At 43.7% G+C, this 16,838-nt stretch overlaps 1 protein-coding gene across 2 annotated transcripts; it reads left to right on the forward strand.

Annotated features, from left to right (window-relative positions):
- Positions 1 to 7,684: 7,684 nt before the first annotated feature.
- nubp1 (nucleotide binding protein 1 (MinD homolog, E. coli)) lies at positions 7,685 to 15,265 on the forward strand. 2 transcript variants are annotated; one of them, XM_053443478.1, is made up of 12 exons: positions 7,685 to 7,974; positions 8,249 to 8,338; positions 9,390 to 9,509; positions 10,653 to 10,757; positions 10,912 to 11,045; positions 11,198 to 11,266; positions 11,353 to 11,385; positions 11,611 to 11,701; positions 11,779 to 11,933; positions 13,976 to 14,086; positions 14,447 to 14,633; positions 15,136 to 15,265. In XM_053443478.1, exons 2-12 carry the CDS (start codon positions 8,314 to 8,316, stop codon positions 15,186 to 15,188), a joined length of 1,083 nt encoding a protein of 360 aa, XP_053299453.1. In that variant the 5' UTR covers positions 7,685 to 7,974; positions 8,249 to 8,313; the 3' UTR covers positions 15,189 to 15,265. The 2 variants fall into 2 exon arrangements, with proteins under 2 accessions (XP_053299453.1, XP_053299454.1); XM_053443479.1 differs by lacking the exon at positions 8,249 to 8,338.
- The last annotated feature ends 1,573 nt before the right edge of the window (positions 15,266 to 16,838 follow it).

Below are 16,838 nucleotides of genomic sequence, written 5' to 3' on the forward strand. Positions count from 1 at the left end.
GGGTCAGACGGAGTGGGAGACAAAAGGGAAATTAAAGAGATAAAAGGGGGATGAGGAGGCGAGCAGAGGGAGGCATGGAGAATGGAACACAGGCTGGAAATGGGGACGGGAGGAGAGGAGCGATGGATGGAAGTCTGGAGGAGAGAGAAGCGCAGAGGGGAAAAGGAGCAGTGGATATTAGCAGGCGTGCACATATTGTAGTCGGCACAGTGACTTTCCTGTATTTGTACAACCCTGTGACTCTCTAAACAGCACTTCACCTCCAAGTCACTGAGACATGTCAGTGGTTTCACATACTCCTGCACCGTTTGGATGTCATTCATTGAAATTCATGAAAAGAGCAATGAACCAAGATGCTGCTCTTCTTCCATCGCCCTGCTTCTCTGACCCCCTGTCCTCAACAGCTGCTGCTCCAAACTGTCTTTATGGAAGAAAGATAACAAGAGTGCTCCAGACAGAAGGGGGGAAAAAGACATGTTGAGATTTTGAGAATAAAGTTTTAAAAGCCATAAAAGTTAAAACACGAGTCAACAGGAAAAAACTAGGACTAATACAGAAAATGTACTGATAGGGAAAAACCAGTAATATTATCATAATATTATATTCAAATCTTAAAATTGGCCTAGTAACCCAAAAAACATATATATATGATTCATCAAAATGTTCTAAATTACTATTCATTTAACTTGTGTGTTCGTCTAAGTGAGAACAGGTGGTGTAAATAAAACACCAGATCTATAGATGGAGATCTGGCTGGAAATTGATAAATGGTGCTTGGAGGAGAATGGTTTCTTCTCACTGGTACACATCATTTCACGTATGAATTAACCACTGAGGGTATAACAAGCCTTTGTTTACACAATGCCACACCCAACTCTAAAGGCATATCAGCTCCGAGGCTGAGCCGACAAATTATCTCTGTACTGTACCACCTGAACAATAAACACTGCACAATCAACACTGTATAATCAACACTACAACAATAAGGACACATACAAAAAGTTGGGTGTGAGTTTAGGTGGAGTCGGAGAGGCGGTGGACTAGTGGCAGAAAAATTGGACTATGGGCAGAAAGTTACGGACATCGGACTGGAAGGTCTCTGGTTCGACTCCTCGCAGTGACAATAAAAACATCTGGATCTGTTCCAAAGTCCAAAGAGCCCTCTCCCTACCCCCACTGTCTAAGTGCCCCTGAGCAAGGCACCTTACTCCCCCAACATGGCTGCCCACTGCTCTGTGTGTCCTGCGATGTTCACCAGATGGGTCAAAAGCAGAGGACAAATGTCCCTCATCTGCATGTAGTGTGACTGTGCATGTGTGTGGGATTAATAAATGTATCTTATCTTATCTTATCTTAGGCTGTGACCCGCGGGCTCTTTGTCCTTTCTGCTCGACGGTCCGAGGCTTCCGCTGTGACTGCGTGAGATTCTTTTGTGTGGTCATATGGAAATGGTTAGTTACAACTGGCATGAGGTAATGAAGAGGGCATTGTCAGGGCTCGTGCAACAACACACAACTCTTTGCATTTTTTCTTGGCAGCCACCACACGGGACTTCGGCTGAGAGGGAGGGTGAAGGGTTCGGCTGAAAAAAGTATGAAATCTGTATTCAAAGTGAAGAGAGGAGAGCGTTTGATATCTTCTCACGTAAATAAATGGCCGAGCTTGACACTGACCTCGACGTCAACGTTGTGTGTACTTTTTGGATTTGAGGTTTTTAAAATCTATATCTAAAGATGCTCATAAAGCAGAAAGCAGGAGGGAAGGTTATTGGGATTCTCTGTTGCTGTGTATGAACTGCAGGTGTCCATGGTCAGAAATTCTCGTTGGACCACAAACTGCTGTTGCACGGGTTCATGTTTGTGCACATGCAGATCGGACAGAGGAATCAAGAAATATATATGTGTACTCAGACATTTTGAGTCCAGCAGGCGGGAGAGGAATGGATGGAATCTCATACGTTGAGCTGATGATTTCAATGATGTAATTAAGGTGGATTGTCTATCTCTCTTTGGCTCTGCTTGTCTCCCATCATTCGTTTTCTGTCTCAACATCTACAGGTTTTATCTATAGGTTTTACTTCCTGCAGCCAGTGAGTAGAAAGTTCGTGTTTCATGTCAGAGGACTTGATAATAGTCTTTGAGAACAGCCCCACAAAAAAAGACGTTTGTTGTCTCCTGTGTTATTCGTTTCAACATCGCATTGCCCCGCATAACCACACACACACACGCACGGCCCACAGCCTGTGCCTGTTTAAACACAAATCAATCCCATCATCCTCAGCTCCTGCAGGCCACTGGTGTCCCCCCCCACCCCCCACTTCTCGCCCAAAATGCTCTTTCATGCACAAAGGAGAGGTGGGAACAGGTTTAACCTCTCTGCCAGGTGTCAAGTGTCAGGTGTCGCGCTCACAGGTAAACACAAACCAAACACTATAGACCCACTCGCACAAATACACACAAACACTATCCTGCACATCACTGTCAACACATATCAGTTACCTGCTATTGTTGTGGACCTATAGATGGAAACCACAAGGTGTACAGTAACCCTGTGTTAAGGAGGACAGTGTTGTCACCTGAGGTTATCATGGTGTTGTTCTATATATTTTTCACGTTGAAGACGATTCACTGTCTTTATTTCTCCGGAGTTTCCAAAGTTAAACTGATTTAACAGTCGGGAGGCGTCTGCGCTGCCTCTTTCATCTTCAGTGGTTCCTCCAGTGTTTGTACCGCATGGACGACAGCCAGAAACACACACACACACACACACACACACGACAACACACACACACAGATCTACAGACAGGAAGCACCCCCCACCTCCCCTGTTCCTGTTTCTCACAGCGTGAATGTGTGTCCGCTCGAGGCCTGAGACCGAGGCCAATCGGCAGGAGGCAGATTGAACAGCACAGGGAGAAAAAGACATGAGATAGAGCGAAGTGGTGAACAGGAGCGTTGTTACCAGATACAGACAATTACACGGAGAGAGATAGTGAGCAAGATGTGATTATGGAACAATGCTGGCGGTGAAAATGTTTTCTTCACCACTATCCTCCCGGCTTTCCTCTCCTCTACTGGTGTTGGGACACTTTAAACAGGTTTTCCACTATAACTGTGAGGAATCCACATATCAAATCAAATTCAAAACATTTTAAATGCCATTATCAAAAAAAATTTGATCAACACAAGAATGCAGGATGCAAGAAATATGGAGGATCTGTTGTGGCAACATGGTTTGTGTGTCAAAAACTTGCAGAGGGTCATAGATACTACAGTGACAACTCACAATATTTGCGTCCACTTCCAGTTTTCGTGGTTAGACGAAAAGAGGAACAATGGCCCTGAAGGGAGTTTAGGGAGGATCCTGGATCAGATCCAGAAAGAAAGTTGAATCTACGGTTGTCTTGTTTAACTGGAAGTGAGTTGACAGGAAAGTTACATGTTTGCATCAGCCAGAGGGAGAGAGACACAAGGAGAGAGAGAGAGTGTGTGTGTGTGTGTGTGTGTGTGTGTGTGTGTGTGTGTGTGTGTGTGTGTTTGTGTGTGTGTGTGTAGAGATAAAACATCACATACACAAACGCAAGCTACTTTCCATTGCATTTGCATTCCCATATTTTCATTAATTTACCTAAACATGTGGCCAAAGCAGGAAATGTTGCATGCTGGGGGGAATATAGAAAAAGTAAAGTAACTGGGAGAGACTGGGAGATTTAAGTCACGGGCATGACAATATCAGGGGTTGGTCCTTTTCCAAAGAACTCACATATAAACCAGGAGGGCAGAGCCAACAAGGAAATGACTACTGGCACAAGAAGGACACTGATAAGAAGGCCTCCATCAAGGATTTATAATGTAGGCAGTCGTCTGGTGTGTGTGAGCACTTTCCCTCCGAGCTGATGAACACACAAACACAGGTGAACCCCAAAAAAACACACACAGATCCAGATCCAGGCGTTTGTGCATTCGTTGTATGGTTATTGTGATCAGTGTATTCTTTTTTTTACTATTTTATAGTTTATGAAAACCTTTAGACACTTGGTTTAAGATGAAATTACTTTTCTTGCCTTACACAATAATTTACAGAAAAAATGAATTTGTCCATCACTGATTCGAACGTGAGATGCTCCTACACAGAGAAGTTAAGGTTTGTGATCATGTTTATTAATAGTCACTTCACAGCAGATATAGCATGTTATATTTCTATGGCAGGAAATGAGGCACAGGTCTTCAGTGTTTAAATCCACAAGTACGTGTGCACGAGATGCAGAGTGAAACATTTCCATCATACACTGCGTGACCAGGAATAAGCTGCAAGCCCAGATAATCTTCCTTCCTTTACATAAACATAGATGTGAGAAAACACACACAAACACACACACACACAAGATATTTTCATTGTCGTCACAACTGACCCCAACTGTTGAGTTCGGACACACAAAAACACACACACACACACACACACAGATAACAATAGTTATTCTGGGGTGATTCTGCTCAGGCAGCGAGTCAGAACAGCTGAGAGGTCTCATCAGCCAACACATAACCTCTCCCCTCTCATGACCCCTGACCCCTCCAGATTGTGTGTGTATGTGTGTGTGTGTGTGTGTGTGTGTGTGTGTGTGTGTGTGTGTGTGTGTGTGTGTGTGCTTCCCTGCACTTGAGAGTATAAGGGGTTGTTGCTCATCAAGGGACCAAGTAGGGGTGTTATCCCCACACCCTCAACCATCTCGTTCACACACACAATCTGCCCCCCACTATAACACAACATCAAAGTTGGTGCTTCTGGAAAACACCACTTACGATTTGTTGATATCTGGTTGTCTTGTCTGCACCAGATGGTTTTGACTTTACTGGGAACATTGAGGGTTAACCAGTAAGAGACAGTAAGAAATATTGTAAATGTTCACTTGCTGTGTATAACAATGAGGCAGTGATGTTTTAATTAATTAGCTAATTGTATCCTCGGGGGTATTTGTAATTTCTCAGAAAGGGAGCAGCGAGAGATCATACGTTTCCTGAGAGAGGGACTCGAAGAGAGGGACTGGAGGAGAGGGACTGGAGGAGAGGGACTGGAGGAGAGGGACTGGAGGAGAGGGACTCGAGGAGAGGGACTGGAGGAGAGGGACTCGAGGAGAGGGACTGGAGGAGAGGGACTGGAGGAGAGGGACTCGAGGAGAGGGACTGGAGGAGAGGGACTCGAGGAGAGGGACTGGAGGAGAGGGACTGGAGGAGAGGGACTGGAGGAGAGGGACTGGAGGAGAGGGACTGGAGGAGAGGGACTGGAGGAGAGGGACTGGAGGAGAGGGACTCGAGGAGAGGGACTCGAGGAGAGGGACTGGAGGAGAGGGACTCGAGGAGAGGGACTCGAAGAGAGGGACTCTGAGTGAAGTGCAGCAACAGAATATCACAGAACCGTGGTGAACAGCATTTTGAGGAGAAGCAAAATGTGAAATAAAGAAAAAATTCTGTCAAAATGAAAGAACATGCTCAGGAATAAAGATAATAAAGAATCTCTGTAAAGGGGAAGGGGGGGTGGGCTTATTAATTAGTCAGTAGGCCAGATGTGGGTTGGTGAAATGGAGGCTGGGTAACGGAGGTACAAAGATAGAGTTGATGGCTGAGATTCCTTTGGCTGCCGCCTGACCAGAATAACTTCATGAAGCGTGTTAAATTCCTTTTCCACTTGCGCCTGTGTTTGTGTGTGTGTGTGTTTTTGTGTGAGTGTCTGTGTGTGTGTGCGTGTGTGTTTGTATCTATGATCAAAGATATATTAATTGTCATTAATCAGAGCCTAATTAACTTTTAGCAAACCTAAAAATGCATTAAAGTCCTTGACAACACAGAGTCTGAAATATGTGTATTTAATTTTCTTCTTCTTCTTCTTCTTGAAATAATTGCACCGCTGTCTCTGAATCTGTTTTGCACACTCTGTGGTGTCTGAGGCTAATTCCCTCGGGAATCTGCTTAGTAACAGCTGAACGACAAACACACCAAACCAATCGTGTTGTTGCCCTGAAGCAACTGAACCCATTCACCTGCATCGTGGAAACCTCACCTGTGAAAGAAGTAAACTGACTCATAAAAGTCCACAAACCTGTGATGCACATTTGACTGGTGATTCTCTACATTTCTACATTATTCAGTTTTTATTGAGCATTGAAAAGACAGAGTTGTGTTTCTCTCCCTGTCGTCAGCAGTCAAGCGATGAGACTTTGCTATGATCTAGTTTGCTGATTAATACGGATTTTGCACGTGTTATCATCAATACACAGGGAGAGTCCACGCACACACACACACACACACACCCAAGCATGAATAAAAGTGCATGCATGTACAAATTCTGCATTTATGATGGTGAGCAAGGATTCTGCATGGCCCGTGGTTTATGCTTGTGGGGGTGTGTAACTTTGCATGTTTGTGAGATGTGGACAAAACAAACATTCCTGTTTCTCTGGGGCAGAAAGAACCTTCAAGCAAAAAGACAAAATGACACGTGAACTGCTCCCGTTCTCTTTTAGATTAACACAAGTGCTGAAGTGGCTCAGTCTCTACGCACTGTGCGATCAGACACCGAAAAAATGAAGGGTTAAAACCGTCTCTGAGGGGATGACCCGACGTGACACGCGACAGCTGAGAATTTCCTAACGGGGGGGAAGAAAGAGGGGGAGGAGAGAGTGGGGGGGGGGGGGGGTCTGAGACGGTCGGGTGATGAAGAATAACGAGGGAGGAACCAGAACCACACTGACGATAACAGAAGAACAATTTGTGAGGTGCTGTCACTCTGTCTCTAACTTCGAGGCCTTTCAGTAAGACCAAGATCAAATTGTTCATATTTGCCCTTTTCAGATCGACACCACGTTTTCTGATTTGATGCGTTTGATGAAATTTCTCCACATTCCTGAGTGACAGGTGGTTCAACCAAGCCTGTATAACTGACAGGAGTGTAACCGAGGCCAAGTACTGATTTGAAAACACGGAGGCATTCGTTTCACCACATTTCTGAAATGCTAGAGCAGCTTAAATGTTTTTTCTCTATTTTGATATCATTACGTTTTCTCCTTCTGATCCACTAATGGGAGGCAGAGAGGAGAGTAAACGCTTTATGGAATCTAATGAAATCCACATTGTTTCCTTCTGTTCATCATATTTTCACATGCAGCTCATTAGCAGCAGATCACACGCATCGTTTTTCCATGAATGACTTAACTCCCCCCTCTTCCTTTTTCAGTTGTGTGACTGTATCTCTGCGCTGCCACACGACAACACGCACACACACACACACACACACACACACACACACACACACACACACACAAAACCCCTTCTGTTAATCCTTGTAGAAAAAGTGTGAGTTAATGCTTCCGTGTGAGTGTGTGTCATTGTTCCCAGTGTGATGATTGCTTGTGCAGCCAAGGCTTAACTTTTGTGCTGAGTAACTATGTGACCAAAATCTGACCTGAGACCATTAATATGTGTGTGTGTGTGTGTGTGTGTGTGTGTGTGTGTGTGTGTGTGTGTGTGTGTGTGTGTGTGTGTGGTGTGTGTGTGTGTGTGGGTGTAGACCACTTGCTGAATGGACAGGATGTGTCTGACTTCATGTATGGCTATCTAGTCAACTGAATAGATAGATAGATATAGATGTGTGTGTGTAAGTATGTGCAGGGGTGTGTGAGTGTGTGTGTGAGTGTGTATGTGTGAGTGTGTGTTTGTGTGACAAGTGATGTTCTTGCTTCGTAGGCGAAAACGACAGCAGCTTGATTTGGGAATAATGATAAAATAAACATTACTTTGTGCTCTGAGATTAACACTCAGAGCACAAACCTTTTTCAAGCTTTCCTCATTGAAGGCTGTGGAGAGGCTGGGGAGGAATCGCAAAAGGGAAAGAGGAAGGAAATCTCAAACGGCTCCTGCAAAATACAGGCTCCAGCTGCACTGTTGTTTGTGTCTGCTCAGACTTTACATGTCGCCTGGAGGGGTGAGTTACACACCTGACGACAACTCACACCTTCTCTCTCTTCCTCTCCGTCCTGCAGCCTGTGTCTCATTCTGCTCATGTCTTTGCGTGTGTCTGTCTCCGTCTGTCCCCACCTCTCACTCAAGGACGGCTTCATCTGTAGCTACACATCCAGGACAAGCCCACGCAAATTTTCACCAACCTGTGTTCTTGTTAAATGATCTGAGGCTGTGTATCAGTGTCCAGACACATAAAAATAACACAATCCAGTTTTAATACACTGTGTTACTTCCAGTCACCTGACGTTCAACAACCAACCATGAATGTGAAAGCTGTGCTGGACGGGAATAAAGTTCGTTAATGGCTCGTGTGAATAGGATTGCCGGTTAGTGATGGATTGGCCGACACAAAGAAAATATCACATTACACACACTTGACAGGGCAAACAGTGGGGGGAGGAGAGTACACACACACATACACACTCAGACACACACTCACACAGCCGCTTTGATACACTTGTATACACAAAAAAAGGCTCATATGCACATGCCTTCGGTGGGGAGAGATATTTTTACTCACGTACACAAAGAGCAGGTGTACACGCAGGAGACACATGCGTGCACGTACATGCACATGTAAATCTTCTCTTTTGTTCTCTGATTGCAAAGCCGGACAAATGATTCTCCTCTGACCAATCACATCCTCCTAACGTGGCAGAGAGCCAATAGAACAGCTTGTTCACAAAGTGTAAAAGTGTTTGAATAGACACAACTGTGGCCTGCGTAGACCCACATCAGATGGTATTCAACACACACACACACACACACACACACAGTGTCACTGATGAAATGTGTTGTAGTTTTTTTTAATTAAAGCCTCATTTTCAAACTGTTACCTCGTCTACGTATGCATGTGTGTGTGTGTTTGTGTGTGTGTGTGTGTGTGTGTGTGTGTGTGTGTCTGATTGTTTCTGGTTTAACTGAATCAACAGCGTCCCCCAGTGGCAATAGTCTTTTTCATCTCAAGTAATTGCCCAAGTTTGTTCTATTTATCATATAGTATCTGTAAATTTAAAAAGTCAAATATCTCAATACATATCAAGAAGCTAATAACTCAATGTGGCCAGTTTAAGGATAACCATTGTGTAAGTGGCACTTGGGTTATATCACATTTATTTTATTTTTTGTTATGTTCTATTGTTATTTTTAAAAATGAACTCCCAAACACCAAAAATACATATAATATAGAAAACACACAAACAACCAAAAACAAAAGGCCTCACAGTAATTCATACATTTATTATAATAATCAATTCAATATGGCGCCAAAAAAACAGTCAAATTCATTATAAAAACTAATAACATCAGATATACGTCTGTATCTTTCCTCACAGTTATGCTTGTTAGTTTTTATTTACAGTCTATTATTGTTTCCAGGGGTTCGGCTCCTGTCGGGGAGTCTCGTGCTGCGCGCAACCGGAACCAAAGAAGGGGGAAGACATTCACGGTGGGACACTGGTGTAAAGATGGCAGACGTACCAGATAATGCTCCTGAACGTGAGTTTCTTAAAAGTTACATTTATATTAGATGTAAACTAGATTTAAATGGACCAATGCTTTCCTCATCCAACGTGTTTGAATCACTTTAGGTTGAAGCGGTTTGAAACCTTCTCTCTCTGCGGGATTGTGTTTTTAAAACCTCTCTGTGTTTCTGTCAACAACACAAACTAAATATTCATGTTTGTTTACTTTTTAATCCCTGATGATTTATGTCAGTTATGATTCTCACACCCGGAAGTGCCGGGCTGATCTGTTTCATTTAAACAATGGATTATAAATCGTTTGTTGAATGATGAAGTTCAGTGACGCCAGTAATTCAATAAACGTCAATGAATCAAACCCGTTCAATAAATCGCTCATTTGAGAAGTTAGCAGTTCTGGATTATTGTGTTTTCGTAATGAAACATTACAAGGACAATTTTTTTTTTAGCTGAGTCACACAACCGTCAGTGTCCAGAGTCCATGTGGTTGAAAGAGCACGTTTCTCTGTGACTCAGCAGATTTCATCCATCAGTCATCTGGTTTCTTCTCTTTTAAATCCGCGTTGTTAAAGTCATCTCATTCATCTGTGAACTGTAGTTAGTGATTCCACCATCTCTCCTCTGTGACTTGTGCATTTGAAGAGAAGGAGTTAAACCTCAGACTTGACCCTATACCTTTGGGCCTCAGGAGGTCCACTGACCAGAGGGTCAGCGGTTCAATCCCAGTCTCCCCCAGTCTGCAAACAAAAATTCTACCTGACAGCTGTGTGATTGGTAGAGAAAGTGCTGCACAAGGATTTATAATTGGAGCACATGAAAATGGACTTTGCACATTGTAGAAAGGAATTTGTAGTTGGATACAATAGTCAATAATAGCAAAGTATAATGTAGTGGTTGCAAACTCAATCAACACAACAGCTACACCTTCTCAAACTCCTCAAAACAGGTCACAAATTACCGAACTCCTGCTAATGGTTTGCAACCAGTGCTGCAGCAGATGTCTTGCAAAAACACATTCATGCACCAGTAGGAAAGAACTTGAAGTCATGGATGAATCTGACTCTATGAGTTACAGATGCTTTCTTTACATACGTGTCTGATTTAGTTTTTTGAATGTTTTGATAAATATACTCTTATGTTTATCGTTCATTTCTTTCAGATTGCCCAGGTACATCAAGTGAGCAAGCAGGAAAGTCTTCGTCATGCGAGGGCTGCCCAAACCAGAATCTGTGTGCTTCAGGAGCCACCAAGGCCCCAGACCCCGGTAAGACTCATCACCTCTGGTATTATGGTAGTTTGTCATATATATTAGGGGTTGGTCAGTCTAATATATCAGATTAGTGGTGGATTTTAATCCTAGGGACTCATGGTCATCTCTGATATTAAAATAACCAGCTCACCCTCCTCCCCTCCCTCAGCCATAGCAGAGATAGGCTTGAAGATGTCGACGGTCAAACACAAGATCCTGGTTCTGTCGGGGAAAGGAGGAGTTGGTAAGAGCACGTTCAGCGCCCACCTGGCCCACGCTCTGGCCAGCGACAGCGCCAAGGAGGTAAGATTTAGAAATCATCTCAGCGCCACTAGAGGTCGCTGCTGACACGGTTTAACCATATTCAATCTTTCAAATCACATTATTGATTTCTGTAAAGTTATCTCCCAGCAGTTATAATCTGTTTGTTCTCTCTCCTCTTGTGTTTCTAACAGGTCGCCCTGCTGGACGTAGACATCTGTGGTCCATCCATTCCAAGGATGATGGGCTTGGAGGGAGAACAAGTAAGTGGAGGTTAATAATAAATGTTATTATTAAATATAATAATCCCAAATCAGTGGAGAGTGTGTAAATCTTGATTTGTGTGCAGGTTCACCAGAGCGGCTCAGGCTGGTCTCCTGTGGTGAGTCCGTTCAACCAATTCAATTCACTTCAGGCTGCTTATGTTTGATTCAGAATCATTATGTACATTGTTAATAGTGTGTGTGTGTGTGTGTGTATGTGTGTGTGTGTGTGTGTGTGTGTGTGTGTGTGTGTGTGTGTGTGTGTGTGTGTGTGTGTGTGTGTGTGTGTGTGTGTGTGTGTGTGTGTGTGTGTGTGTGTGTGTGTGTGTGTGTGTGTGTTTCAGTATGTGGACGACAACCTGGCGGTCATGTCTATCGGCTTCCTGCTCAGTAGCCCTGATGATGCTGTGATCTGGAGAGGACCCAAGAAGAATGGTTTGTGTTTGTGTGTGTGAATTAGTTTGAGTTTCTAAACATGTCACTCCACTGTAACCTGTGTCCGTGTCCATCAGGGATGATCAAGCAGTTTCTGAGGGACGTCGACTGGGGGGAGTTGGATTACCTCATCGTGGACACACCCCCCGGCACCTCTGATGAGCACCTGTCAATAGTCCAGTACCTCAGCTCCACCCACGTCGATGGAGCCGTCATCATCACCACACCACAGGTACACACTCAAACACACCAGCACTCACACAGGCTCCAACCTACTGATCAACTGTAAAGGGAAATTTCTTTTTAATTATTGAATTTATTCATAATTCATTCCATGACCTAATTCTGTTTATTTATGAAGTAAATACTTTCCATTCGTGGAACACTGGGGGCTTCGGAGTACGTACATGAAACTGAATTACAGACACGAAAGAAAAAACTGTGTGGAAACCAGACGTTACTCCCCCCCCCCCCCCGCCGCCTCTTCCTCCCTCGCTCTGTTGGCTGTGCTCGTTCTTGTGAGGGGCACTTCTCTCTTTCACTCTCTGTGGACCTGTCACTCAGGCTGTGCTGTGCATGAGAGGGAACTGTGTTACATGAAAACAGGGTTGAATACCAACAGGTCTCAAAGAAGGTCTCAGAGAAACGCGGCTTTCCCAGTTATCTTCTTCTTGTACCTTGATTTTCTTCAGAATGAATCTCAACCTCCTGGAGCTGTTAGGTTAGCCGGTGGTTTTTATGTGACTAATGCAATTTAAACCTATAATTACATTAACAGACAACAATTGACATCCGACAGTGGAATTCACAGTGTGTGCTGCAGCTGCATTAGGATTGAACCCCTCTACTAAACATGACAGACTTATGTGTCCATTCATTTACTCAGAGATTGTCTGTATGTGTCTTAATTCTTGTGGATTTGTAAAGGGTGATGATTGTATTTGTATTTTATTATTCTACTATAATACTACTTAGGTTTAGTTGTAATGTCGGTAATTAAAGAAGAATATATCCATCAATCACAACACAGGGAAAGCTGTTTGTGTGGTAGGCAGGGATCTTATTTTGTCTGTACTGGAAATCACCTCCCTCCCCGACCAGTGCCACCAGTCCCCTCTCTCTCTCTCTCTCTCTCTCTCTAGGCCACCAACCTATTTTTAAGGGTGTGCAAACCGAACAAGCCCAGATTATTTTCTATCTGGGTCTCCTGCACAAAACAGTCTGTAACATGAATATACTCAAACTAATTTCAAACTGTCACAAGAGCTTTGGGCTGAAGAAAATGAATTTCAAAGCAAATCTTTCTATAGATATAAATACCTCATCCATCTACCCTGTTTGTTGATGTTGCTTCTGCCCTTGGTTCAAACCTTTTTCTGATGCTTATAGAAAACTGGTCAAAAAGCAGTAGACTCACTTCCTCATTCCTTCTGCTCTCTCTGAACCACGACTAACCAGTTCCGATCCGGGAAGTACCCGAGGAAAGAAGTCCGTCTGTTTACAGAGCTTCTGATACCTTGATATAAAAGAGTTTTCAAGGATCTCAGTGAAGATAGAGAACAGTCAAATACAAGGGTCTTATATAGGAGGACTAAGGCTATCTCTCAGAACCAGTTCAGACTGGTTCTGAGAGATAGCCTTAGTCTACTGGCGCAGGATTAGATAAGATGCATTTATTCGTCCCAAACACATGCACAGTCATGCAAAGGCACACTCATGCAGGTAGGGAAATTTAATCTTTGCTTTTGACCCATCTGGTGCAGGACACACAGAGCAGTGAGCAGCCGTGTACGGCGCTCGGGGAGCAGATGTTTGGGGAGTAAGGTGCCTTGCTCAGGGGCACTAGACAGGGTAGGGAGACTCTTGGATTTTTGGACAGATCAATCCAGGTTCGTCTTTTGTTGTCTCTCCGTGGAGTCGAACCAGAGACCTTCTCTGCCCATAGTCCAAGTTTCTGCCACTAGACTAGGAACACAGACAACAGTTTTACACAGACAACAGTTTTACATATGTTTCCTTTGGAGATGAGCAGACATACATTCAGTCCTTTGGGGAGTCTAAAGGGTCTGACAGTTTTCAGCTCCTACACATTTCAGACCATAAACAGTCCAGGCCATAAAGTCTTTGGACAGTTTGTATAATGTTTGTAGAAATAGGTCATAAGGTAGTGTTCAGCAGCATCTGCTTATCTCTACTGTCGCATCCCTCTTCTCCTCACCCTCCTCTCCCTCCCCCTCCTCTCCTCACCCTCCTCTCTTCTGTCCCCCTCTCTAGGAGGTGTCGTTGCAGGATGTGCGGAAGGAGATACGATTTTGTCAGAAGGTCAAGCTGCCAATCATCGGAGTGGTGGAGAACATGAGCGGCTTCGTCTGTCCTAAATGCAAGGTCACTGACGGCTGCATGTGACGGCTCCACACATGAGCTATCCGACTGAATACAATTCACAGTACCAGTGCATTCACGTGCTCCTCGGAAGGTTCCCCTTCCTGAGTTGAGAAGTCATTGCTCTGATTTTGACGTGTTCAGGTGCTTTGATGTCAGAATGTGGAAAAGGCCTGGAGGCTGTAAAGAGTGTTTTGATCATTTAAACATCACCTGAACACCTGTTTTCATTATTTGTGTAATAATGAAGAGCGGATCAAATCCTTTAACGGGAGCATGTCGGTGTGCTGATGTCATCAATTCGCTTAAGAATCTGAAGATACATCCGTTAACTTAGATTTTTCTGTGTCGTGTCTCTTGCAGAACACGTCGCAAATCTTCCCCCCCACAAGTGGAGGTGCTGAGCAAATGTGTGCGGATCTAAATCTACCTCTGCTGGGAAAGGTACCTCTCGACCCGAGGATAGCGCGGAGCTGCGACGAGGGCAAATCGTTCCTCAGTGAAGTACCTGACTCTCCTGCTGCCAAAGTCTTACAGAGCATTGTGCAGAGTGAGTGTTTTCAGGATCTCACACACACACACACACACACACACACACACACACACGTGTCCCATGTCCATTTCTTCAACCTCTTTCATCATAAAGTGGATTTTGATCGAATCTTCAGACAGGAAGTCAAGACGCACAAACAGACGCACAAACATATTTGAGCTTCCAGCGAAGTCTCGCATTTTTGATGACTGGCTGGTTTACTTGATGGCCAATTCCAGATTAAACGTAATGAAAGAAGAAGTGCTCTCGTCAAAAAACGGGAACCAGTCGAATAAACGGGAAGAAAGATTTTTGTATGGAGCTTGTATAACTTTTACTAACTACTTGAACCATGAGATTAAATGTGAAGAGTCAAATGTGGTTTGTGAGGCAGCTTACTCACTCGGGGCTCACGTACACTGATTTCGGGAACTACAGAGGCATATCTGTGTCCTTGGAAATCTTCATCAGTATTAGCCCTTCGTCATCCTCACGCTCCTCTCGCCCTCTGCTCCGACAGGTATCCAGGACTACTGCTCCAGTCACGTGACAGAGGAGCAGGGCGCCACCTGAAGACTCACTGTGCTAAAGAGGAGCCTGGAAGATCAGAGCTCGTCCCGGTGTCATCATCAACGTCTTTGTAATATAAGTTTGGTGAGCGGCTCAAAGAAGCACTTAGGCCCGATTTTGAATATTGATTTTTGAATTACAAGTCGTTCCTACTATAGATGTAAAACTCTATATATATAAAAAAAACAGGTCATGAATACAGTCGTCTATATAATTCCCTACAACAGCTGGGCTTTGTAGTTTATTACCGAACATTACTCTTTATTCAGCTATAAATTACTCGAGTGAGTATTTACTGCAGCGAAATATTGTTTATAGGTTTGACTCAAAATAACCTACAGTGCTAAATGACAGTATAAGAGGAACATGTCACCCAGTGCAACACTGTGGGTTAATATACCCGTTTGTAATAGAGGAATAAAATGTATTGAATCTTGATTGATTTTGGGGGAAGGCGGGGGAACTGTGCAGTGCAAGAGGCCCGTTCTGGTACAATCCCATGTGAACTCTTTTTACAAGATGAAAAGATAAAAACTCGTGACTGTGTTTGGGGAAGTTAAACCTGTTGATTGTGGTTTTAATTGGAGCTATTTTGCTATTTAACCACGAGAACATTTTGCTTTGTTTGTGGGTCCACTGGTTCTAACTGTCCCTGGTTTCAGTGAATCCATAGTAAGCAGGAAGAGAGAGTTAAATCACGACACAGCGATGGTTAGATTCCATCACATGTAGTTTATCAGTCGACCAAGTCTTCTAAGCACCGAGCACAGAATCGTCAGGTTCAAATTGAAGCCACTCATTTGACTTGGCCTCCTCAGTGATTGTTACTTGATCCCTTTTCAACTCAGCTGGGTTTTGTTTTTAACCAGCAGCTTCTTCCGTTCACATCACACTCACAATCTGTTGTTCCTCATTTAAAGTAAATATACACATGCACATCATGTAGGTCCTTGTTTTGAGTTATTTTGTGTGATTACTACAATGATTTGTCAATAATGCTCTTTGTGTGATGTCTGTACACGTGTTGACTGATTTCCAAAATAAATGACCAAACATGAAATGGCCCTCTGTGATTTCTCTGTTAAATTTACTTTACAGGTTTATTTATTTTACCTGTTTAGAAATGTAGGATTCCTTCAGAAAACCAGGTTAATCGTAAGAACTGTGGAGTTTAGTATTGTAGCAGCTCACCTTTATTCACTGTGTGGTGCAGGTGGGGTTTGGTGGAAGTCAGACAAGGCATGGTGAATATACTGGTTAGAGCTGTGAGGCATGTGATTTCTGGATAAACCAGCTCTGGTAACTAACACTAGATTTGGTAGATGCAGACAGTACAGATTGAGTCACTCCCGGTGGCACCCAGGTGAATGTGAATTGGTTTCCTTATGTGTTCGTGACTGCAAACAAGTAAATGTGAAAGTAAAAGTAAAATGCAGACAGAGCCAAACGGCCGTTAACACCAGGATTAATGCCAAATAAACAACTGCAGGGGAAACTGATCATTTCTCCTTGTGTGAGCATGTCACCTCACGTCTTTAGTAATAATGAAATCAAGAATGCAAAAGTCTTTCTCACATTCAACATCAACTAAAAAGTGTTCAGACGTGTCCAACCACACAAACGCCTCAAGCCTTCAATCCGAAAGCCTCGGGA

This window comes from Pleuronectes platessa, chromosome 16, assembly GCF_947347685.1.
Source record: "Pleuronectes platessa chromosome 16, fPlePla1.1, whole genome shotgun sequence".
NCBI classification, from domain to species: domain Eukaryota; kingdom Metazoa; phylum Chordata; class Actinopteri; order Pleuronectiformes; family Pleuronectidae; genus Pleuronectes; species Pleuronectes platessa.

What these genes read in the sequence shown, in the direction of transcription:
- nubp1 (XM_053443478.1), top strand. Translation starts at nt 8,314, where the DNA reads ATGGCTCGTGTGAATAGGATTGCCG. An exon ending in CACCAAGGCCCCAGACCCCG is followed by an intron (nt 10,758 to 10,911) that starts GTAAGACTCATC and finishes CCCCTCCCTCAG; the next exon opens with CCATAGCAGAGATAGGCTTG. An exon ending in CTTACAGAGCATTGTGCAGA is followed by an intron (nt 14,634 to 15,135) that starts GTGAGTGTTTTC and finishes CTGCTCCGACAG; the next exon opens with GTATCCAGGACTACTGCTCC.